Here is a 24,141-nt window from a genome sequence, read left to right as displayed (position 1 = left end):
ACCCAGGCCACCAAAGCAGGGCGGGCCTAATTTAACTACTAGGCCACAGGGCCGGCCTCAATAATATTTTTCGATGAGCAAAAGATTTTATTTCGTTTTATTATTTTTTTTTGGAAGATTAGCCCTGAGCTAACTACTGCCAATCCTCCTCTTTTTGCTGAGGAAGATTGGCCCTGAGCTAACATCCATGCCCATCTTTCTCTACTTTATACATGGGATGCCTACCATAGCATGGCTTTTGCCAAGCAGTGCCATGTCCACATCCGGGATCCGAACCAGTGAACCCTGGGCCGCCGAGAAGCAGAATGTGCGAACTTAACTGCTGTGCCATCAGGCTGGCCCCTAAGATTTTATTTTTGATAAGGTCCAGTTTATCAGGTTCTTAAAAATGGTTTGTGATTCCTGTAACCCGTCTAAGAATTCTTTGCCTACCCGAATGTCATACAGATATTTTTCTAAGCTTTCTTTTAGTAGCTCTATGGTTTTAGTTTTTATGTTTATGATACGTTTCAAATTGGTTTCTATGTATGGTGTGAGGTAGGGGTTGAGGGTTGAGGTTCTTTTTTTCATATAGATATACAGTTGTTCCAGCAGCATTTGTTAAAAAGATTTTCTTTTCCCAACTGAATGTCTTTTGTGCCCTGTCAAAAGCCATCTGACCTTCTATGTGTGAATCCATTTTCTAGATGATTTATTTACCTATCCTTTTGCCAATACCACACTTTCTTAGTTACTGTGGCTTTACAGTAAATCTTGATGCCAAGTAGGGTTAAGTCCTCCAACTTGGTTCCTTTTCAAGACTGTTTTGGTTATTCTAAGACTTTTGGTTTTCCAAATACATTTTAAAATCAGTTGGCCAATTTCTAAAAAAAGTCTGTTGGGATTTTGATTGATATTGAATCTATAGATCAATTTGGGGAAATCTACCATCTTAACAATATTGAACCTTTCAACCCATGAATATAGCATACTTCTCCTTTTTTTTTTTTTTCAAGATTTTATTTTTCCTTTTTCTCCCCAAAGCCCCTGGTACATAGTTGTATATTTTTAGTTGTGGGTCCTTCTAGTTGTGGCATTTGGGATGCCACCTCAACATGGCCTGATGAGCGGTGCCATGCCTGTGCCCAGGATCCAAACCAGGGAAACCCTGGGCCACCAAAGCAGAGCGCGCGAACTTAACCACTCGGCCACGGGGCTGGCCCCCCATACCTCTCCTTCTATTAAGGTTTTCTTTAATTTCTCTTAGGAATATTTTATAGTTTTCAGTTTTGAATGTCTTTCATTAAATTTATCTATAAGTATTTGATGTTTTTTAATGTTAAATGGTATTTTTTATAAATTTAATTTTCTACTTGTTCACTGCTAGTAGCTAGAAATACAATCATTTTTTGTGTGTTTACTTTGTATCTTGCAACACTACTAAAAAGTCATGTATCTATTTTAGCAGAGTTTCTGTAAACTCCTTAGGACTTTCTATACACAATCATGTCATCTGCAAGTAATGACAGGTTTACTTCTTCGTTTTCAATATTCAGGCCCTTTTCTTCTTCTTGTGTTGCAGGGGCTAGGATGTCCAATACAATTTGGTGGTGAAAGTGGACATCTTTCTCTTGTTCTCAATATTAGGTAGGAAAATTATTCCAACATTTAACCATTAAGGGTTATATTAGCTCTAGGTTTTTTTGTAGGTGTTCTTTATCAGGTTGAGGAAGTTTCTTCTACTCCTAGTGTATTAACAAGTTTTATCATAAATGGGTATCATATTTTGTCAAATGCTTTTTCTGCTCTATTGAAATGATCTTATCATTTTCTTCTTTAAACTGCTAATATGGTGAATTACATTGGCTGATTTTTATATATTAAGTAAGTGTGCATTCCTAGGATAAATCTCACTTGATCATGGAGTATTATCCTTTTTACCTATTGCTGGATTCAATTTGCTAAAATTTTGTTAAGGATTTTTTCATCCATGTTCATGAGAGAATTTGGCCATCAATTTTCTTTTCTTATAATGGTCTTGTATTGTTTTGGCATCAGGGGATAGTGGCCTGATAAAATAACTTGGAAAGTGTTCCTTCTTTCTCTATTTTCTGAGAGTTTATGTCAGATTGTTATTATTTCTTCCTTAAGTATATGATAGTATTCAACAGTTAAGCCATCTGCGCTTGAAATTTTCTTTGTGGAAAGTTAATTATGAATTCAATTTCTTTAACAGATTTAGGACTACTTTGATTTTCTATTTATTCTTATGTCAGTTTTGTTAATTTGTATCTTTCAAGGAATTTGTCTATTTCATCTAGGTTGTCAAAATTATTGGCAAAAAATTTCACAGCATATTCCCTTATCATCTTTATAATGCCTGTAGGATCTGCAGCAATGTGTCTTCTTTCATTTGTGATATTGATAATTTGCATTTGCTCTTTTTCCTTTTTTCTTGATCAGTATTTCTAGGGGTTTATTAATTTTGCTGAGCTTTTTAAAGAATCAAATTCTGGTTCTTTGATTTTCTTTTCTTTATTCATTTTTTAAAGGAAAAGGATACTGTAGATAAAATTAAAGGCCACTGTAATTCCTTCCCTGAACCCACTTCTCCCCTTCTGTCTGTGAGTACCCACTCCCCTGAGTTTCATGTTTACCGTACCCCTAAAGTAACGCTAATTTCTGCTACTCTACTGGGATCCTCTCTTCACTCACCATGTTTCCTGCCTCTGCAGCCAGACGGGCAGCATAGCGAGCTATAAGCCGGTGTTCCTCATCCAGTCGGCTAGGACTGTCCAGGACACTGCCAAAGAGATAAAAATTCAACAGGTATCTATTAAACACCCTTTGCTATTGCTTCTCTGTTAGAAAGAAGAGATGGGACAAAAGCTTGCAAAAAAGAATGGTAGCAAAGGAAATGGAGGCCTGAGTGATAAATACTAATGGTCTTCTAAGACATGGGATTTAGAGAAACGATGAGGCCATGTGTGTCATTTCTCTTCAGCAGCATATCTCCACTGCTCCTACACCATCAGAAGGGGCACTTCTTTTTGAATGCAAGGGCTGAGAAAAGACAGGGCATTTACAAAATCTGGGAGAGGGATTTCTAATCAAATGCTTTGAAAAAACTCATGACTTTTAGACATAGGTCTTGAATTCAAAAAGTCCAAGAGAAAACCAAAGCATCATGAAAAACAGAGGGCTGAGAAAAAGGACATTTAACATAGCTGAGCAAAACTGAGGAACCTGGGCTAGGGCAGGCCCAATATATGGTAAAGGCAGAGAAGATTCCATGGTATCTTTCAATGCCCCTTTCTCTTCTTTTACCACGCTTGTTCCACAACTACAGCTCCATCTCAGACTGAAATAACGTAGTCTATTACTCTTTAACAGACACTCTAAAAATTTAAAGACCCACCTAGGTGGTCTATGAGATAATTCCGCACCTGGATGAAAGAAGTGTTCTTGGCTAGCTCTGTGTATATGAGATACAAAGAATTTTTGAATGATTACCGTATAATTGACTCCTTTAATTTAGCATGTTACATCAACTATCCTTTATCCATATCAGGACATTCATAGATTAAGAGGGACTGTGGCTATATAATTATCTTTGTTTAAGTCTGGCATATGCTTTAAGATAACAGTGATAATGATGACTAACTGACCAGAGACAGCTGCTGTGGCTTGCTTCTACATTAGCCCAAGATTCTTGGAGTTCCAAAAACCCCTGACTGAAATTTGGCAATATGACAATTAATATGAAAAAATTTAAAGACATGAGTTCAATACTCATCAAATCTTGTTATAATTACTGAGGGGAATCTGGGAAGGGTGAAGTTAAATCAACAGAGATCTGTCTTACCTTTTCATATATGGAATCAACTGCATTTTCCCACCTTTCTGTATTTCTGTCTCTGTGGGTAATTCTTCAAGCCTAACTTGGTCTTTCCTCTAGGATGGATTTTTTCTTTTAAATGTGCTTTAAGTCTTCCATCTGTTACACTTCTGAACACTTCATAACGCTAGGTGTGCAAATGCCAGTCTCCAGCACGTACAATCACCCCCTCAAAAGACGATCTCGTAATAAGAAGATGCTACCATCGGTTGGCTTTAGTACCTTGGGGTCAAGGCCCCAATGTGAGGGCTGAACTATAATATGTGCACCTTAAAGGTGTTTGTCTGAAATGAGAAAACTATCTTTATCTTTTACATAAACAACAACAAAAATGAACACTTAACAATACGAGTAGATAATATTATGGAGGGACTGGCAGCCTAAGAAGTAGGACTTAAGTGGCTGGTCTTTTTTTTTTGGCAAGGGATGCAATAGGTTACCCTGTGCAAAAGAGTTCCTCCTTCTCCATCACACTGCATCTCCTTAGGAAGGTTAATCCTATTTGTCATTTATGCCCAAATACGGACGACATGGTTGCTTTAGTTGGCTATGCTTTCCAGACAGAAACTAGAACTTTATGTTAATGAGAGGTTTTAAGGTCAACAAAAATTATGAAGAAAATTAGAAAGGTTCCTTATTCTTCTGCTTGAACTGACTTTCATTTTCAGAATTAGCCAGGAAATTTCTGACTTCTTTGAGGAAGTATGAAGGTCAGTTTCTTAGACTATAAATCAACAAGAGATGCAGTACTCACCCAATCCTCACGTTCTCCCACGGTTCCCAGACACCAATTCTTGCTCAGGGAGCCTACTCCCTAAGCCATGAGACTTCAGGGCCTTGGTTACACCTACCGTAAATCTTCTTGGGCTGAAATATCAGGTAGCAGTCTCTGTCCAACATTGTGCTGCTATTTTCGCCATGGAAACGTTTCATCACCCGGACAACTGCCCTCACTGATAATAAGTAAGCTGTCCTCCCAGGGGTGAGACAACTCTATTCCTGGAGCCCAAGGGGCTGAGACAGAGTGCAGAGAAATCATCTCCTGGATGAGGAGACACTCTTTGTGATACCATGCACGATTATCAGGCCTTTCTTTCCCTCCCATAGGCTAAGCCTATTAAACATAGGTGGGAGGTGAAGAGAGCCTCACAGTCTCCCTAAGGCTTTAGAGATAGGTGAATGCCTAAAAATAATAACACTATTTAGTCACACTGGGAAAACTATAGGAAATGGTATGAAGTATATTATTAAAAACAGTCCTTTTCAAATATATATTTTTGCACGTTGGTTATTAATTTATTCTTCTGTTATTATGGGAAATAAGAGCAAGGTCAAATGACCTTCCCATGGAGCCATGGCACGTTATGGGCAGAACTAAGGTAAAAGTTTAAGGCTCCAGCCTCTCTTACATGTTTAGCTTATAAATTATGGTTGTCTCTCTAAGAATAAGAACCTCAAGCTGTTGGGCTCAGTTACTCTTCTTTGCTGCTACGCAGAGGGGAAGGATGGCTTTAGATTATCTAAACTTTACCTGCCATTCTCCTTGCAGAATGGTGGTGGCGTGGGCATGGAGTGGGCAGGTGACTTTGGGTCTGCCTGAAGGTAACAGCACTTGGTTTGGCATTAACTCTTTTGAAGGGTTAAGTTTGCTGCAGTGAGCAGTTATCAAACGATCTTCCATCCTAACCTGCTGAGGGATCAGTCATATTCCCATATTAACAGTGAGTCATCACCACAGTAGTTTTCAGGAAAAGGGGTATGTGGGGGCTATTATAATACATATAATTATTATAATATGAGAAGGTATGTATCATTTGGAAAAAGCCCTCAGGTAACGACGATTCAATATCACTGCTGAAAACCACCCACTTCAATAATCAACAATGATAGATTTTGGGGACGAGATGAAGATGTAACATGTAAAGATGTAACAGGGCGATGTATCAATGATTAGACAGAGTGAGATATCTGTGGGCTGATCAACCCTACCCTTTGAATGTCAACAGAAAGATTTCATTATTTAGGCAAGAATGAACAGTAGGAAGCTGCACCAAATCTTTCTGAGAATGTACACCTTTGGGACTGCACCTCTCTCTGAGGTTCATACACTCTTTAAGTGTAATCTGAAGGAAGTGAACTCCACTTAAAAGGAGAATTTCTGACTACATGTTTTGGTAAGTGCCCAGGCCTGGCAAGCTTCCTTCTCTTTTAGAAGCTAATGCTTTAGCAATTACTTAACCTCTGCCAAACACAGCTGGTAGCTTCTCAAGAAAAACCCCACATGCAAAGCTTTTTCCCGCTGGCAACCCCGTAACATAGCTCCCCATCCCTTTGATCAGCCCTCGGCGACCCGCCTGCTGCTGCCCTACCACTGACCGTGCACAGTGCTGCAGACGGGCCACATAGGAGGCTATCAGCGCATGCTCATCGGCCAAGTGACGGGGTCTATCCTGGCTATACTGTAACCTAGGAACAACGGAGGCAAAGACAGCAAGCAAGACACAAACACATACAAAGCGAGAAATGAACATGGGTTAAAATGGGCAAACTTCAAAGAAAACAGGAAAAAATCATAAATCACAAGGAAAATCATAAAAAACCACAAAGCATTATGGAATATGGTGTTAGACCATAGGGAATACATCTCACAAATCCTTTGAACAAAAGTAGTCCCCTAGGAGATGGCTTAGGCTGGCTGACACTACAGCCCTTGAGGAGAAACCAAGGAGGGGTCACCAAGGAACTCTGCCAACCAGTCTTGTCCAGGTTCTGGGCTCCGTGATAGATGCCCCTTTAGGGAATGCCCTCTGGCAGTAAAACAGGCAGAGGGGGTCTATTTAACATCACTAAGCGGTCCCCTAATGCTTTTATAGATTTTTCTCCACACGTAAGAGTTTTCAGTGTTACCTCAGGACACCAGTTAAAACTTTCTTTTTTTTTTTTTTTTTGGTGAGGAAGATTGGCCCTGAGCTAACATCTGTGCCAGTCTTCTTCTATTTTGTATGTGGGATGCTGTCACAGCACGGCTTCATGAGCTGTGCATATAGGTCCACACCTAAGATCTGAACCTGCAAACCCTGGGCCACTGAAGCAGAGCATGCAAACTTAACCACTACAACACTGGGTTGGCCCCTAAACTTTTTATTTCTACAAGGATACTGTCTTTAGAATCATTCTATTTTCTCCCATAAAATTGGTACTTAAACCAAAATCATTGTCTTATAAGACAACACTGTCTACCTTCTGAGTGAGGCTATCTCTCATAGATATATGGAAGGTCCTTACGCATGTGATCTTTTTTTTTTTTTTAACTTTTTACTATAGAAATGGTAAAATATGCAAAAAAATAGAGAGAGTAATCTAACGACTATCCTTCATGTACCCATCACAAACTTCAACAAAAATTAACATTTTTGTCAACTTGTTTAGTCTGTTCTTCCTTTTCCCAACTTTTTGTGCAGGAAGAGGTGGTCAAAGCAAATCCCAGACTATTATTTCACTCAGAAATACTTAATTTACATAATTGCAATGCTATTATCACACCTAAAAAATTAACAAAATTTTTTTTAATAACTCAGTCCATCTGAAAATTTCCTCAAACCTTAAAAAATATCCTTTCACAGTTAAAAAATCCAAACAAGGTTCACACACCTGACATCTGGCTGATAAGTCTTTAACCTATAACAGTGCTTTCTCTTCCCTGTTTCTTTCATGTCATTTATTTGCGAAGAATACAGGTTATCTTGTAGCATATCCTACATTCTGGATTTGACTGTTTCCTGTAGTGCCATTTGTTTCTCTATCCCCTGGGGTTAGACCTAGATACTTGATTAAAGTTTTTGCTTTTGTTTTATTTTTGAGAAGGGGCTAGAATCCATCATGGGGAATATGATGCACTTATAAGTCAAACAGGAGGCACACAATGGAATATAAATATTGATCAGCGGATTCGATGTTATTGGCTGCATCTCTCCATCTTAAAGTCCCACCAACTTTTCACCCAATGGTTTTAGCATTTACTGATGATTCTCGTCTAGATTCATTATTTCATTAGGGGTTGCAAAATGTTGCTTTTCCAATTTTATCATCTTTTCTGCATTCATTAATTTCCTCTATTTGTTTATCTTTAAATACTGCTCATTCAGGAAAGGTAAAACAAATGGTGGGTATTTCTTATTATTTAACAAAATTCAAAACAACGAGTTAGTGCCCTAGCAAACTCCAATGGTTTACCAAGGAGTTTTCTTTTTGAGTATCACTGTGAACTCATAGATTTTTTTTTTTCCTTTTTCTCCCCAAAGCCCCCCAGTACACAGCTGCATATTTTTAGTTGTGGCTCCTTCCAGTTGTGCCATGTGGGATGCCGCCTCAGCACGGCCTGATGAGCGGTGCCAGGTCTGTGCCCAGGATCTGAACCTGTGAAACCATGGGCCACCAAAGCAGAGCACGTGAACTTAACCACTCGGCCACGGGACCAGCCCTGAACTCATAGATTTTTATGTATCTGACGTGCTTCAATCAACTGCAACCATCTTTTTTTTTTTGGTGAGGAAGATTGACCCTGAGCTAACATCCGTGCCAGTCTTCCTCTATTTTGTATGTGGGATGCCACCACAGCATGGCTTGATGATGGGTGTGTAGGTCCATGCCAGTGATGCCAACCCACGAACCCTGGGCCGCTGAAGCAGAGTGCATGAACTTAACCACTACTCCACTGGGTCAGCCCATCTTCTAATTTTTTACTGTACGATGGAAGTTGTGAATATTATACTGTTGAATGTCTGGATTTTGTTGTTTTCCTCCAAAGAACTTGGTAGTCGGTTAATTTACTGTGGACAGCTTCATCCTCTTGAGGCTTGTGTTTAAGCTTCATTAGTGCAGATCTACAGTAACCTTTATGTAGGGCCATTTTCACCTGCTCCTAAGGGGTGGCCTTTCTGGAGTCTTTACTGAATGCCGCAAGTGTTTAATGATGTCTCTCTACTCTGGTTGGTGGGAACTCAAACAACTGTGTGAGCTCAGGTTCTACTTTCAAATATCCAGGAGTTGTTCTTTCCCAGGTAGTTGTTTTTTGCTGGTCTTGTAAAATCTTATTCTATGCAAACATACCTTAGTTTTCAGCCAAAGTCTCAAGGGAGCTCTATGCAGATTTATGGAGCTCTTTCTCTGCAACCTTCCTCCTCTCTGGTATTCTGCTTGGCAAACTCCAGCCTCCCCAAACTCCAATCTCTACGTCCTCATTCTCAGCAAGACTGCTTTGCTCTGCTTGTATCCTGCAATGGAGTCTGACAAATGCCTCCCAGCAGAAAGCCTGGGCAATCATAGGACTCTCCTCACTTGTTTCCATTCCCTCAAAGATCAGTCCTTCCCTACTTACTGTCTAATTTCTGAAAATAGTTGTTATATTCAGACCAATTTTCTAGTAGTTTATAGTGGGAGAGCTAATGCGACACCAGTTACTTCCCCATGACCAGAGTGGAAGTTGTCTCTGTAGTAATTCATTTTTATCATACTTGTGTAAAGTATCAGTCTACTTCAAACTAGAAATGAAAACAAAACAAAACTGCTTCTTTATGGCAGACAGATGGAGAAGCAGCACTATATAACCTCGCGGCCACTGCAAGGGCTTTAGCTTTGACTCTGATAGGAGGAGTTATTGGCGGGTTTCAAGCAGAGGTGAGGTATGATATAACTTATATTTTAATAGGATCATTTGCTGTATGGAACACAAAGTGCCAGAACACGAAGCAGCTAACTTGAAAGCTACTGCAACATTCCAGGTAAGAGACAAGAGTGACTAAGAAAATAGTAGCAGCAGTAGAAGTGGTAAGAAATAGCAAGATCCCGGACATATTTTGATGGTGTTTTTGGATAGAGCTGATCTAATAATCTGACAGGTTAGATGGGAGAAGAATCAAGGGTTCTCACTGAGCAACTAGAACAGGACTGCCATTAACTGAGATGGGGAAGACTTTGGGAGAAGTAGGTGTGGTGGGGCAAGACACAGAACTCACTTTGGAACATGCTAATTGTGAGATACGTATTAAATATCCAAGTGAAAGTACTGATCAGGAGGAGAATATACGAGGTTAGAGCTCAGGGAGAAGGTCTGGGCCAGAAACATAAGTTTGGGAGTCACCAGGATGTAGACAGTATTACAAGCTATGAGTCTGGGTGGGCTCCCTACAGTGAGTGAGTACAGACAGAAAAGAGAAGTGGTTCCTCCAGCATACTAACATCTAGAGTTCAAAAGGTACAGAAAAACTAACAAAGGAGGCCAAGAAAGAATAGGAGGAAAAACCAGAAGAGCACAATACCTGGAGGCAAGTGTGGAAAGTGTTTCAAGTAGAAAAAAGCGATCATCTATGTCAAATGCCACTGATGGATCAAGCAAGGTAAGTCCTGAGAATTCACCACTGGATTTAGCACTGAGGCAGTCAATGGTGTCCTTGACTTTGACTTTGGTAGAGTAATAGGAAGTGAAAATCTGACCAGAGTGTGTTCCCAACGGAATGGAAGAACAGAAATTGGAGACATTTACTATAAAAGCAACAGTCTATAAACTCCATTTTAGCTTTATTGGAAGACTGCTATTCAGGACTAGTGTTGTTTGCCAGATAACTAGATATCTAAGCCCAAATGAAAAACACTATTAGTAGCTGCCTATAGTAGATGAAGAACTTAAGTGTCCAAGAATTTTCTGACCATTTGTTTGGGGCATGGGTGTTATGTTGTTCTTTTTTTTCTTTTTTTTTTTTGAGGAAGATTAGCCCTGAGCTAACTGCTGCCAATCCTCCTCTTTTTTCTGAGGAAGTCTGGCCCTAAGCTAATAATATCCATGCCCATCTTCCTCTACTTTATATGTGGGACGCCTACCACAGCATGGCTTGCCAAGCGGTGCCATGTCCTCACCCGGGATCTGAACAGGTGAACCCTGGGCCACCGAAGCAGAACGTGCGCACTTAACTGCTGCGCCACTGGGCCGGCCCCTATGTTGTTTTACCCACATTCAAAGTTTTACCTGTTATTCCAGATTTCCTTTTTAAATTTAAACTCTTTCCTTTTTTGCTAACATATAAATATATATATATATATATAATGTACTACATATATGTATGCAGCATATATACAACCTCCAACTTACAAATAGCTTCTGCTTTAGAAATTTGTTTTTCTAAAGCAAAGTCAATAGTTTGGAATAGTTTAGAATCGCATAAAAATAAAAAAATATAAAAATAATAATTGTTCTATTTCTAAGCTGTCAAACGCCAATTCGATCCATAAAAGTAAGTGGTTTTCAATATACAACACTTCTAACAGCACTTCTGATGGAAATTGGGCATTTGAGTCAATGAATAGAGCACCTACTAGGTACCAGGCACTGTGCCAGGAGGTGAGGAAACCAGTCAGCGAAACCCAGACATGGTTGTGCTGTCTTGGCACTAACAATCTATCAGAAAAAGAGATGACCACACAAATAAATGTAAAATTGCAAATGTAGTAAGTGTTACAACGAGAAGGACACTGTCCTCTTCTGAGAGGACATAATAGAATTTTATCCAATTAGGGAAATCAGCAAAAGCAAGGGGAGTAGAATGAACCACAGAGTTAAAAAGAGGAGTGACAGTGAAATGAACTCACCTCTCCCTGGGGTACCCTAAATAGCACTCTTTCCCTCACAAGGCACCCGCCAGCTCCAAACCAATGGTAATGATGAGCAGAGTTGTGCACAGAGGGTCCTGAGGGGACTAGTAGGGTCTAAAGGGGCATTTCTAAAAATGTATTTCCCAGACTTCCTCCTTCAGAACTCCCAGGCTTCTACTGAATCAGGCTATCTAGGAACAAGGCCTGGGTATCTGTGTTGGAAAAACAAGCTTCCAGGTGTACACTCCAGTATGAGAACTGCTCTTCCAGAGGATGGGCGCTTTGGAGTCTAGGTGACAATATCTCATGGCTTCAGCAGAATCTCTAGGGGCAGCGAGAGGGTGCCTTTGGCAGAAGTTAAGAGGCACACCATGGGGCTAGGCACCAGGGAAGGGATTTGAGTGGAGGAAGCAGGTAAGCAGTGGGGAACAAGGTCAGAAGCAGCACAAGCATGTGGAGGCTGAGCCTGGAGCGACAGTTTGTAGCCGCTGGTAGCAGAATTAATTACTAAGCAGGAAGCAGGAAAGCACAGCAATTGAGAGCATGGCCTTTGGAGTCCGGCAGCTTGGATTCAGTCCACACTCTGATACTTACTAGCTGTGTGAACTTGGACATTAATCTCACTATGCTTTATTTAGTTCCCTCATGTGTAAATGATAATAATATAAAATCTACCTCAAGTAATACTTGCTTTCAGAGAGTACTGAGGAGTAAATAAAATAATGTAGCAGTCATTATCGACAAAGTACCTGTGACCTATTAGACACTTTTATATCTATCTATATCTCTATTTATACTTTTGCTTATTCTCAGAATAATCCTACAAAAAAAGTAATATTGTAATCCTCACCCTTTTCCACTTCCAGCCCTGACCTCTCCCCAGAGCTCCAGAATCATGTATTTGATGGCCTATTCAACATCTCCCCTTGGCTGCCCAACAGGCATCTCAAACTGAACGTACTCAAAATAGAACTCTTGATTCTTTCCATCCCACTTCCTCACCTGCTACTCCCCCAGACTGACCAGTGTAAATAAACAGCATCACCACTCACTCAGTCATCAAGCCAAAAGCCAAAGAGTCTTCCTAATTTCTCTTTTCCTCATGCCTCACATCCAATCCATTAACAAGTCCTACGGGCTCTACTTTCAAAACAGATCCCAAACCAGCCACTTCCACCACCTCCACTGCTGCTGTAACTTCGCATCTGGAATTCCTCACCAAGTGCCACTTAGATACTCCAACAGCCTCTTGACTGGTCTCTCTCCTTCCGCTCTTGTCCTCTACAGTCGATTCTCCACACTGCAGTGACTAATCTTTTAGTAATAAATCAGTGTGGGGGGGTTATGAAAATGTTCTAAAATTGGTTGTGGTGATGGTTGCACAACTCTGTGAATATACCAAAAACCACTGAATCGTTTGCTTTAAATGGACCGATTGTATGGTCTATGAATTATATCTCAATAATCTACTTAATTTAAAAAATAAATCAACAATTCTGAAACTGCTATACATGCTACGAGGACTGAACAAATAAATCCATGGATGGTGGACGACAGGACCCAGGTTTCTCACTGCTGGAGAAGGAAGTTACAGATAACCAATGGCCACAGCTAAAGTGAACCATGGGGTACTAGATTAGAGTCAGATATAACTCATGTCCTTTATTTCTCTGCGCTGAATGAATAAGCAGGCAATGTTATAAGATGTTACATGTTTGAAATAATTGAAGAATAAAATTCCTTTCTTAACAGAAGAAGTACTGATTAAGAGGCAAGCAGCAGCAAGATTTGGAGAAAAGGAGTAAGTTTCTGGATATAGCCTGGTGAGTCCTTACCCTCAAGGAGCTTATAGTCTAGAAAGGCATCAAATGAACTGGTAGTTACAATACAACGATATGTATAAGATGCCATGGATCACAGAGGAAGAACACTTAATCTAGTGTAGGGTATTAGGGAAAGCTTCCTGGAGGAGTTGAAGCTAAGTTGAGAAGGAAGAACCAGATGACACAGAGTGAGAATAACAGGAAAAAGAACGGGGAGGCACTAAAGGCAGAAGTGGCATGTGCAGAAACCTGCTTGGAAACTGTAAATGATTCACATAATTCTGAGTGTAGATGCCAACTGGAAAGAGTGGAATAAGGTAGGGCTGGGGAGGCTAGCAAGGGCCAGCTTGGAAATGGCCTTGTAAGCTACACTGAAGAATGTGGGCTTTATCCTGCAGAATTGTGTTGGCACTAGTTGCATGTGGCTGTTTAAACTCAAGTTAATTAAAATTAAATAAAATTAAAAATTCACTTCCTCTGTCATACTAGTCACATTTCAAATGCTCAAAAGCCACATCTGGCTAGTGGCTACCATACTGGTTAGCACAAAACATTTCCACGCAATTGGGCAGTACAGTAGAAAGGAAGAGCTACTGAAAAGTTTTAACTAGGAGAGTAACAATCAGATCTGCATTTCAGAAAAATCCCTCTGGGTGCAGAGACAAGACTGGATTGGGGGTGAGGTGAGACGTAGACAAGAGGTTTCTTAATGAGATCCAGGAAAAAGAGTAAGAACTTAGACCACAGCACTGATTTAAATGTCTGCTTTACTAAAGTAAGCTGAAATATTTTAATAGTTTGATGTTAAGAGGAATGAAAAACTTGGTTAAGCATGGTAAGTCTAAGCTGGATCACATAGAACGTTCAACATCGGTACAGGAATTTCCGTTGTATGTGCCAGCCCGTGGCATGCTCCATCATTAGAAAGCAGTACACTGTGTTGAGTCAGCATCCTAGGAGGACATCAAGAGGTATTCAAGTTAAAAGGCTCTAAAGCATACGTAAAAAATGCGTGTGTGTCTTTGTATGTAGGCTCTACTGGTCGCTTGTTGAATCTGAGTACTTGTCTGCCCTTTGCTATGTGAATCTGAGACAGCTGGAAGAATCTGGATGACAGGAACTCATGCTATGGTCTGGTTCCCCGGTGTCCCACAGGCACCTCTAACTCAACATAACCTTGCCATCTTCCTGCCCAAATCTTCCTCCTGTGTCTTGACCAAAGGTACCTAACTCAAGGCAGAAAAAAACCTGGAGAATCATCCAGCCCGTTTCTTGGCCCCCACATCCAAAATCTACAGAGCCTGTCTTCACTCCCAGGAGTCCTTAGGCATCTCAATGTGAACATGACAACACTGAACTCACAATCTTTCTCCCCAAATCCATTCCTTCTTTCTCTCTGCCGACAGTTCATAATGGATGTGATTCCTGATCACATTCAGGACCTCAAGCCTCAGTCCAATGAGAGGAGGAATCTCTTACTATGCTTACTATGTTTCTGTAAGCTTCAATTTTTCAAACTTAGGTTTTAAAGTATGGACTTGGAAATACTCAAGCTTTTTGTTTGTACTAATCTGAGTTGGAACTGCTGAAGGGTTTACCTTAAATGCTTGAATGGAAATGGAATTTAATCCAAACCCAGAAGCCGTTGAAAATTGGCTGTCTGCCTGGGTATCAGATGGACTCTGGAAATCTGCCAAGAGGACCCTGATGTTCCATAAGATTATGTGTTAATTTTCAATTACTCTGCTTTTCTGTCTTTCAAAAAAATACTGAAGAAAAAAATAATTGTGTTGCCTTGGAGAGGTTCTCATGAAGAATTCACACAAGCTAGTTGTTCCATAACCACGCTGAAACCCTCAATAATTCTTGCTTTTCAACCAAACTCTCATTTTTCTCATTTCACAGGAAGGAAGAAAATCAGTGGCCTGAGTCCACATATGGATAATCTCCGGCTTAACCAGTTTGATTTAGCCTCCTTTCTCAGTTTCCCCAATATCTCTGCTGTTCTCAGTCTAAAAACAGCAGATTGTGGCTTTTGTCATTCTGCTATATTCTGTAGAAAACAAGATAAACACTTTACCTTGGTACCCACTAGAAAACCATTTTAATACTATGATAGTGCAATTCATCTCTTAATTTGCTCATGTTGCTACACCTAACAAATAATATTTATACTGTGGCATCTTTTGGCTTTTACAAACTGCTTTTCCTTCTTGTGCTGCATGTGTTAAAGTAAAAAAGTTCTAACTCATAAAATCTTGCCTTTACTTTAAGATCCCTGCAATTGGTGACTACTTAGAATTACTGGCTCTCACATTTATCTGTTACCACCGAAAGACGGTGTTATGTCCCAACACAATACATATTCATAAACAGAACAGAATAGAAAGCATTATTTAACCTTTTAGAGAAATAAAAATGAAGTGATAGGGGAAAAAAGGGTCTCCAGAAACTAACCTATGCAAATGGAGGTGTGACGTAATATACATGTACACTTTTTTCCAGAAACCACCCCAGAAAGAAGCCTATAGCTATGTGTCTCCTCAGTACCCCTACCTTCTCTAGGGACAGAAGACCTCCTCTTTTGGAGAAAAGACCCCAACCATTCAACCATGTTATTCTAGGTGGGGCCACCAAACAGAAAACCCCTGGGTGGGTACCATGATCCAAGATGGACCTAATAAAACTTTCATTGGGAGTTTTCAAGTTGGAACTAAGAAAAGGGCAATCCCTGTAGGGTAGTGAGCTTATGAAATGTTAACACATGAGTCTCATGGCTATATTCCCTGCTGTGTGAAAAAGGTAGTAGTATGAGGGAAGAAGATATGTCGTAGAGAAGAGCAAGGAGCATGTGGGTGGGGTGGCGAAGTGACAGAGGAAGGGAGAAAGGCAGGGAAACACCTAAATGAGTTAGAGTTCCCCTTGCTCTGGTTACACCTGAGGCCCAGCCACACAGAACCCTGCTCTTCCCACAGTTTGGTTACAAAAAACAAAAAAAATTCTTGTTTTCCCTAAGCTTATTCAAACTGAGCTTCTGTCACTTACAACCAAGAGTTCTGACTAAAATAGAAACTGACCTAGAAGTGGGGTGTAACACTGAGCGGAACTAGCTGAGGCAAGTTGAGGTGTAGGTGGCAGCAAAACTCTCCATCCCGGCAAAGAAATACACCAATCTTTGCTATATGGCTATGGAGCAAAGCAATAGGTTCAACTGTAATCTCTAGGATCCTGGGACTTAGATCTTGCGCCCCCTTATGGCTGGAGTTCTGGGCACCTCGAGAGGAATAACAGAATGTAGCAGTGACTTCTTGAAGTCTTCAGTATGACGTTGCAAGGGAGAGAGATGGGTTGTCTGAAAGCGAGTTGCCTCAGCCCACCAAGGGTGAGATAATTAAGACAACTAGGGTTTTATGGGGGTTGTGTTGTTCCAGAAAACCCAAATGTAAACCTCAACTCTTTGGCAGAAGGGGTAGGGGGAGCTGGCTAGTTATGTAGATAGTCTGAGGCTCTAAGTGCTTCTTACACAGACGACCAGCTGTCATCCTCTATGCTCCTTTTCAGAGCCTTCTAATTCCCAGGGTGGGCCTTCCTCTGGGCTTCTCTGTCAGCTTAGGGTTAGTTTTCTCCAGTCGGTAAAGTCAGTTATCACTCATCCATCTGCTTTGCTCCTTCCAAATTGTTGCTATTGTCTCTTTTTCCATTTTTCTTTGTTCTTGTGGGTTTTTACTTAAAAAAAATAAAAAGTGTTGACTGTCATTTTAGTGGCGTTTCAGGAGAAAACATAGGCAGATGTGGCTTGATATGCCATGTTTTTGTTACTTCCCTTTTCTCCTTTCTATAAATTACGATTATCCTATTTTCAGATCTCTACCTTTGTATACTGGGTATGTGAGTGCTTAAAACTAATCATTTGGTCCATGGTAGAATGTGTTAATGAATCACAAAAAGACATGCATAGACCTGATCTGGACGAATAGACATAACCTTGATGTCCCGGGCCCAGTGCTGTCTACAGGAGGTGGGTAAGACTCCTGAGAAAGGTGTGCAGGCATTTGCAGTCATATATGGAGAGCTGCATTGTGTAAAGAAGGAAAACTCTGGAAGTGGAAATGTGTATGGGAAGGTTGTGTGAGAAAGTGTATGTCAGTGTGTATACACTTTTGCACACATCTGTGTGCTGGGTAGCAAAACTGTAGTCTGTCAATGACCTCTGTTATTTTTCCTTCCTAGGATCTCTTTCTTCTGTTCTTGATGGTATAACCTTCTTTTGGGGAAATTCTCCTCCCTCTGTTCTGATGACACAGGTCCAATGGGTGTTGCCTATCACATATACACAGGATGGGCAGTAACACAATCCCAGCCAGTAAGGAGCCTTCCTTCGAGTTCTAAGGGAGGAGAAGCACAACCTCTTGAGTGACAGCCCTGTGACGTGCGTCTGAAGCCATCGGCAGTATTGAGAAGCAGCAGTTCTGCAGTAGGAGGAAATGAAGACGGCTCACTGAGAGAAGCCCTGAGATGGAGGGCATCCTGGTGGCATTTCAGTTGCTCTGGTGATCCATGGACACTTCTGTCCTTCCCTTTCTGCTTTTGGCTTTGTCTCTGTGGGTTTGTGCCTTTTTTTTTTTTTTTACTGTGATAAAACATACAACATGAGAACTACCCTCTTAACAAATTTTTAAGTATACAGTACAGTTTTGTTCATTATAAGCACAATATTTACTTATTGATTAGAACTTTTTCATCTTGCTAACTGGATTTATACTTTTTAAAGTTAAATTTTAATACGTGAAATTAAAAGAGTTGACACTAATATACCAACCAAATACACAAAGCAAAAAGTTTCATATTGAAGGTTTTCTTTACTGCCATAGTTATATAAAATGCCCACAGAATTGTAAAAGTTAAAGTATTCATAAATAAAGGTAAAGCTTTAGAAGACATTTAAAAAATAAAAAACATTAGCATCATTTTCCACATTGGTCTGAATATACGGTATGACTCAAAGCAGTACACAGGGCAGAGCATGATGCCATAGTCCACATTCTGAACCTCGGGGAAGGAGAGGGAGAGAGGCGAGCCTCGGAGGAAATCACACAGCGGCAGGGGATTCCAAGCGTCTGTTGTGAAGTTTCAAAAGCTGTTTGTTGTTTGTTTTTAAGTGTACTGTTTCGATTATCTTAAAAGAGAGCAAATTTCCAGGAACGATTTAGTCTAAGGCAAAGATGAAATTTCTTTTCAATTACAGAAATACTGATATGGGACTATCAGAAGGATATTATACAGGGCAAATCTCTAGAGTAGAACCTCTCAGGAACATAATTTATAGAATTTCACATGATAGCCAGCATCGTTACCATTTATATGGTTTTCTTCTGTAAACAGTAACCCTTATATTTGAGTTCATTTTCTATTTGGACTAATATATTATTATTTTTGACCATTTGGCTATCATTGTTTTTTTTCCTGAGGAAGATTTGCCCTGAGCGAACATCTGTTGCCAATCTTCCTCTTTTTTTTTCCCAGACAAGATTTTCCCTGAGCTAACATCTGTGCCAGTCTTCCTCTATTTTGTATGTGGGTTGCCACCACAGCATGGCCACCAACAAGTGGTACAGGTCCTCACCCGGGAACTGAACCCAGGCTGCTGAAGCAGAGCACGCTGAACTTAACCACTAGGCCACGGGGCCGTCCCCTGGTTATCACTATTTTTATATGCACTGCCTACTGAAAAGGTAGAAATTGGAGCTCAAATTTTTCCTGCATTTTTATTACTGGGCCTGTTCTTGTCTGATTCAGTGATTTACTCTTATGCTGAGTTCTAAAGGAAACCTCTTATTTCTGGAGAGTAGCTGTATCCTTTGAGGATTCTCTGCCCCAGCAGAGGAAGGCTCTGTAACTAGGATGATGTGCTGGGTTCCTGGCTTTCATCAGACTCTGGAGAGACAGGTCTGACAACATTCAGAGGAAGAAAGAAAAACTGATGAGTCCTCAAGGAAGTACACAGAATACTAGCTGGAAATATATACTGTTTGGTAACTGGGGCCATGAAGAGCCAAATCTATGAATTATGCAATTAATGTACACACATTATATCATAATCTCATCCTGAATATAAATGAAATCTCCTAAAATTCCCAGGAGTATATTATTAGGATGGGGGTATCTTGTTCCCATGTAGCCTCCAGCCCAGCAACTACTCTTCTTGTAAGTTACAGAGTATTACCTTCCCTTCTGGTCTGCTAAGGGCTTTGGCTGCCTGTGGTCTGCTGGTCAGTCCCTAGAGAGTCTGCGATAACCACCTGTAGGACTGACTAAGTCTATCTACAAAGAGATACTGGCTGAAATGCTAACTTTAAAATAAAATCCTAACCCAGGCTATTCTGTTTTCTCTGAAACAACTTTCAGAAATGGTAGATACTTGTGACTGACAATTGCAGCTGGCCACTTACTATTAGGCCTGGGGCTTCATACAGCAACACCGAGCCTAACGGGTAGTCCTTCTATAGAGGTGGCTGTGATCATTACTGATCCTGAACCCCTTCTTTCAGTCTTCTCAAGCAATAAAACCTTGTCCAGAAAGATGTACTCCCTGTAACAGCCTCTAGCAGCTACATTCAGCTGTGGTCACTGAAGGTCTGGTGCCCTTGGTCACCAGGCACTTGGGGCCCTCAGGAACTCAGGTGACTCAGGGTGACAAAACTAGTAAATGAAGAGAAGAAATCAGATGAAGTGAAACTGTAATAGCTGGTGTTGCTAAAACGAACATACAGCCTACAAGCTGACTTCTTTCACTAATCCACTCTGTCTTCCTACTTTTGAAATGGAAACATCCTTGAGTTGATATTTAGATTCTGGGTCTGGCTCTGAAGGCTATGGGTGGTTAACATAAAAAGCTAAGGACTAAGCCCAGAAAGGGTTATTGTAATATCTAGGTAGGTGGGAGAGGTTTAATTGTTGTGTATTCTTCTGCAAGCTTTCAGCTCCTCATGAGAGGGCATTATTCATAAATTATTCTGTTACTTCCCCTACCTGTTCTCTCATCATAGTTTATTTCTTAAATAATGAAAACAATATAAAATTCTCACACAAACCTCAGAAGGTAGAAACTGTTACTGTCCCCATATCACAGATAAAACAATAAAGATAGGAATCTTGCTCATGGTCAGGTGAGAGCCAGGGCTCAAATGCAGACGGTCTGGCTCAGAAGTCTAAGCTCCAGTACAGGGTACCACTCAGCTCTGCCCCAACGAAGCGGCTGGCTGTGCCCCTGCTAGGAGCAACTTAACAGGGCTGCGGGCAGGTACCGTCACCCGGCCAGGGTCTTGAGTCTCCACACAGATAACACTGTGTCAGCAGGTCACTGATTTATTGAGTCCGTAAATCCTCTATTCCAGGGTAGCCCTATGGTTTACTCCTTCCCTTCCTTCTAAGGCTATTTCCTAAACTTGCTTGATAATAAGAATCACCTGGAATACTTGCTAAAAGCATAACTTCTCGAGATCTCAGGATCCATTTGGTCTGATGTGGTCGCAGAAATCCATATGTCTAACAGGTGGCCCAGGTGATTCTTCCCATCAGCCAAACTTGGGAAACACTGCTCTAGGAGTTTTAGCCAATGGGAACAAACATAGGTGATCTTAAGTATATATTATATATTAAGTCAAAGTATTATTAAGCAGATGGCACTTCTACAGCTGAATTAATCCAAAGCCATCAGTACACATGGCACAAAGTGGTTGTCTGCAGGAAAGACTTGGGGAGTGGGTTGGAATGTCTTTGTTGCTTCTTCTCTTTTTGAGGGATGACTGTTAGAAAGAACTCTTTAATGGTTGTGCCCTTGAGGGAGTTTCTGCCTTGCTCTAGTCACTGAACAGCTTAAATCAAATAGAAAGTAAGCCATTTTATGTAGTTCTTTTAAGTCCTGCCTAAGAGAATTTTGGAGAAGAGTAAATTAAATAAAGAGGAGAAAGGAGTACACAGTTCTAGTTCGCTGAAGGACCCTAAAGGAAGCTCCTTATATAACGAAGAGAGGGACTCAGGCTTTTCCACTTAAATGCCTATGAATCATATACAAGATGATTTAGGAGACTATAAGAGATTTCAATTTACACAGTCTAATTAGGAAGCAGAAACAATATCTGACACTCAAACAACTCAAATGCAAAACTGTTGAAATTCATGAGTATCAAAATATTGTTCAATGTTAAAAAAGGATCTCAAACATGCCTAATGGGCTTTGACACTATGTTCACTGCTTGTCACAAATGGAGACTTTCCACCTCAGGCACCACTCAAAGGCAGACTCCTTCAGTTGCTATATTTATGAGTTAGTAGGAAGAAAAGGAAGAGAGAAAATAATATTAAAAGACAGTCAAAGGAGGAGAAAGCAAGCCAGTCCTTTCTGCTCTGTGGAATGCTTTGATTCCCAGGCCAGAGGCCTGTCCCCAACTCTGAGCAGGACCGAGGCAGAAGCTGTACATACCTCTTGGTGGGAGTGGGCACTCCAGAGGACATATGGCTCACCATGGTGTCATTCATATTAGTCAGAGGGCGAGGAGGACTGGAAGGAAAGACATTTACATTATATTAATAATTACCAACATGATTAGGGAAGCAAACGAGAGTGATAAGGGCAAAATAACCCACGATCATTCAGGTTCTTTTGTGATAAGCACATTGGGGCCCCCCAGGGAGTGGACGCAGAAATCAATACTTCTCGCCTAAGCAAATTCAACAAGAGGGTTGCTCGCACAAAGCCGACGGACATCACTGTGCTGTCCCCGGAGAGGCAACTCATTCTGCGCACACTGCTACAGGGATGCAACTCCGTGGCTTCTGTTTTGTAGTTTTAGTACACAAGAATCTGAGTTCTGCCACTTAGCTAATTTCCTGCATTTTAGGTGCTTACAGGATTACTAGGTGCTTGTGGTATATTACAAAGGTCACACCAGCAACATGCATGCCTTCCTGAGATTTAGTTAGAGTTCACTGACTTCCCTCAGACTTAGTTTGCATACTTTTTACCAAAACAATTAAACCATTAAATACTAAATTCTTTTATTAATCCTTTACTAGAATCTTAACAATGAACCCACATTTTATACCTATACTCTAATTAGAATGCTTTCTTTTATAACCTAACCCAAATTTAAATTTGAAGGTAAGCATTTTTGATAACTTCTTTTTAGTTGCGGGTTCTCTGGACTCAAGGTCTATTTCTCCCTCTTGTAAGAGTCTTGAATGAACGAATCCAAACTTCTCAAAAGGAATGATTTTCCCTTTCAGACCCTCTCCCTCTCCATCAGGTTCGGCTACAAAGGGTTTCTGTCTTGCATTTGGAGCCACATGACTATTGCTAAATATTCCCCCTGGGAAATTGCTCACTTCCTTTCCTAAATTGAAAGAAGTAATTTTCAGAGAAATTTGTCCATCAAAAGCAGAAAAGTGAAGCAGAAAAGCCCCTCTCTCATATTTAGCTGCTTGGGAACTACCTCCTGGTTTCTCCTTATCTTTAAGAGCTGAGCTAATTATGTAAAATGTTTTTGTAGAAGTCATACTTCACAAGTCTTGGTGAACATTAAGGGGTCAGAGCCTGCATGGTTTTGGAGGTTTCACAGTATATTCAAACAAAGGCTCAAGGGAAACTTTTCAGGCAGAGTCAAGGAACTCAGAGGAAAAGTTAAGAGGGAGGGAAGGAGGGATGGATGGATGGATCTCTCTCTACAGCTACCTATCCACACACTCCTTTTTCAAAAACCAATTTCACTTCTGGTAGGGAAATATTTTTAATGACTTCCCATTTAATGGAGAGGATCAAAGATGGGAAGTAATTTGCAGGGAACAGATTAGGTCTCCTGATTTTTAAGCCATAACACTATGCTTATTGTTACACATTCCTCTCTTTGTGTGACAAGTCGCTAAGTAAGACATTCAGGATTAAAATACACCTTTCTAGGCTAGAATTCAATTCCATGTTATTTATCTCACTACCTATCTCCCAGACAGATATTCAATTTTGCCCCCAAACTTTCAAGCCTATTAATACTAGTGGCTGTGCTGAGTTATAATCAATTGTTTTAGGCTAATAAAGAAAGTGAAAGACAGAGATTAGCTTAATTTTAGTCCTAAATTTATATTTTTGCCTCTGGTTCTTTTAATTCAGTTGTCCAAATGGAACAAGGAGACAATTCCTCCGAAAGAAACAAATCCAGCATCATAGCTTTTCATACTTGAGGGCATCAGAAACATTCTTGTCCTGGAAATACAATGGGCTTTGCTTCTGTAATATATTATTATTAGCAATCCATTTCCAAAATAAGATAAGGACATGTCCATGTTGCTTTCAGAATTAACGCAATTACCTAGTATATTTCAACACTGAAGATACTACTGCATTCAATTTCCTTTCTCACATTCTCAGAGGAAAAATGACAACAGAAAAAAATTTTTTTTTAATTCCTCAAATATGATAAAACATCATGATTTGTAGCGTTATGTTTGGTCTGATGCAACAAAAGTCTTTAATAATCATCTCTATCTCTTGGCAGATATAATGCTTAATTATTATCTTATAGCACACATATCACAGCCTCTTCTTTAATATCCAAAACCAGACAGTAATGATTACATCGTAAGCTATAAACTAATCATAATTGCCCCCAAATTTCATATCCTTTTTGAACTTCTAACATGTTTTGCTAGGGAAATAGGTATGCATTTGCAGTCCAAGATGAAAGAGGCATTTGAAAACATACAGGGGGTCTTTACCATAGGATCTACCACTGGACCCACAATTCA

At 40.3% G+C, this 24,141-nt stretch overlaps 1 protein-coding gene across 41 annotated transcripts in view; it reads right to left on the bottom strand.

The window, feature by feature from the left end:
* Nucleotides 1-24,141, bottom strand: part of DTNB (dystrobrevin beta) — a 234,455-nt gene that overhangs the window by 56,187 nt on the left and 154,127 nt on the right. For 29 of the 41 annotated variants that reach the window (XM_070512459.1, XM_044772073.2, XM_070512491.1 and 26 more), the window contains 3 exons: nucleotides 21,827-21,904; nucleotides 6,254-6,343; nucleotides 2,695-2,782 (listed from right to left, as the gene is read on the bottom strand). In XM_070512459.1, coding sequence (XP_070368560.1) covers nucleotides 2,695-2,782; nucleotides 6,254-6,343; nucleotides 21,827-21,904 — 256 coding nt within the window. The remainder of the gene's footprint in view (nucleotides 1-2,694; nucleotides 2,783-6,253; nucleotides 6,344-21,826; nucleotides 21,905-24,141) is intronic. The other 12 variants (XM_070512471.1, XM_070512487.1, XM_070512476.1 and 9 more) reach the window with 1 other exon arrangement.

The sequence above is a fragment of the Equus asinus genome, chromosome 6, assembly GCF_041296235.1.
Source record: "Equus asinus isolate D_3611 breed Donkey chromosome 6, EquAss-T2T_v2, whole genome shotgun sequence".
In the NCBI taxonomy this organism is placed as follows: domain Eukaryota; kingdom Metazoa; phylum Chordata; class Mammalia; order Perissodactyla; family Equidae; genus Equus; species Equus asinus.
This window is presented reverse-complemented; position numbering and strand designations above follow the sequence as displayed.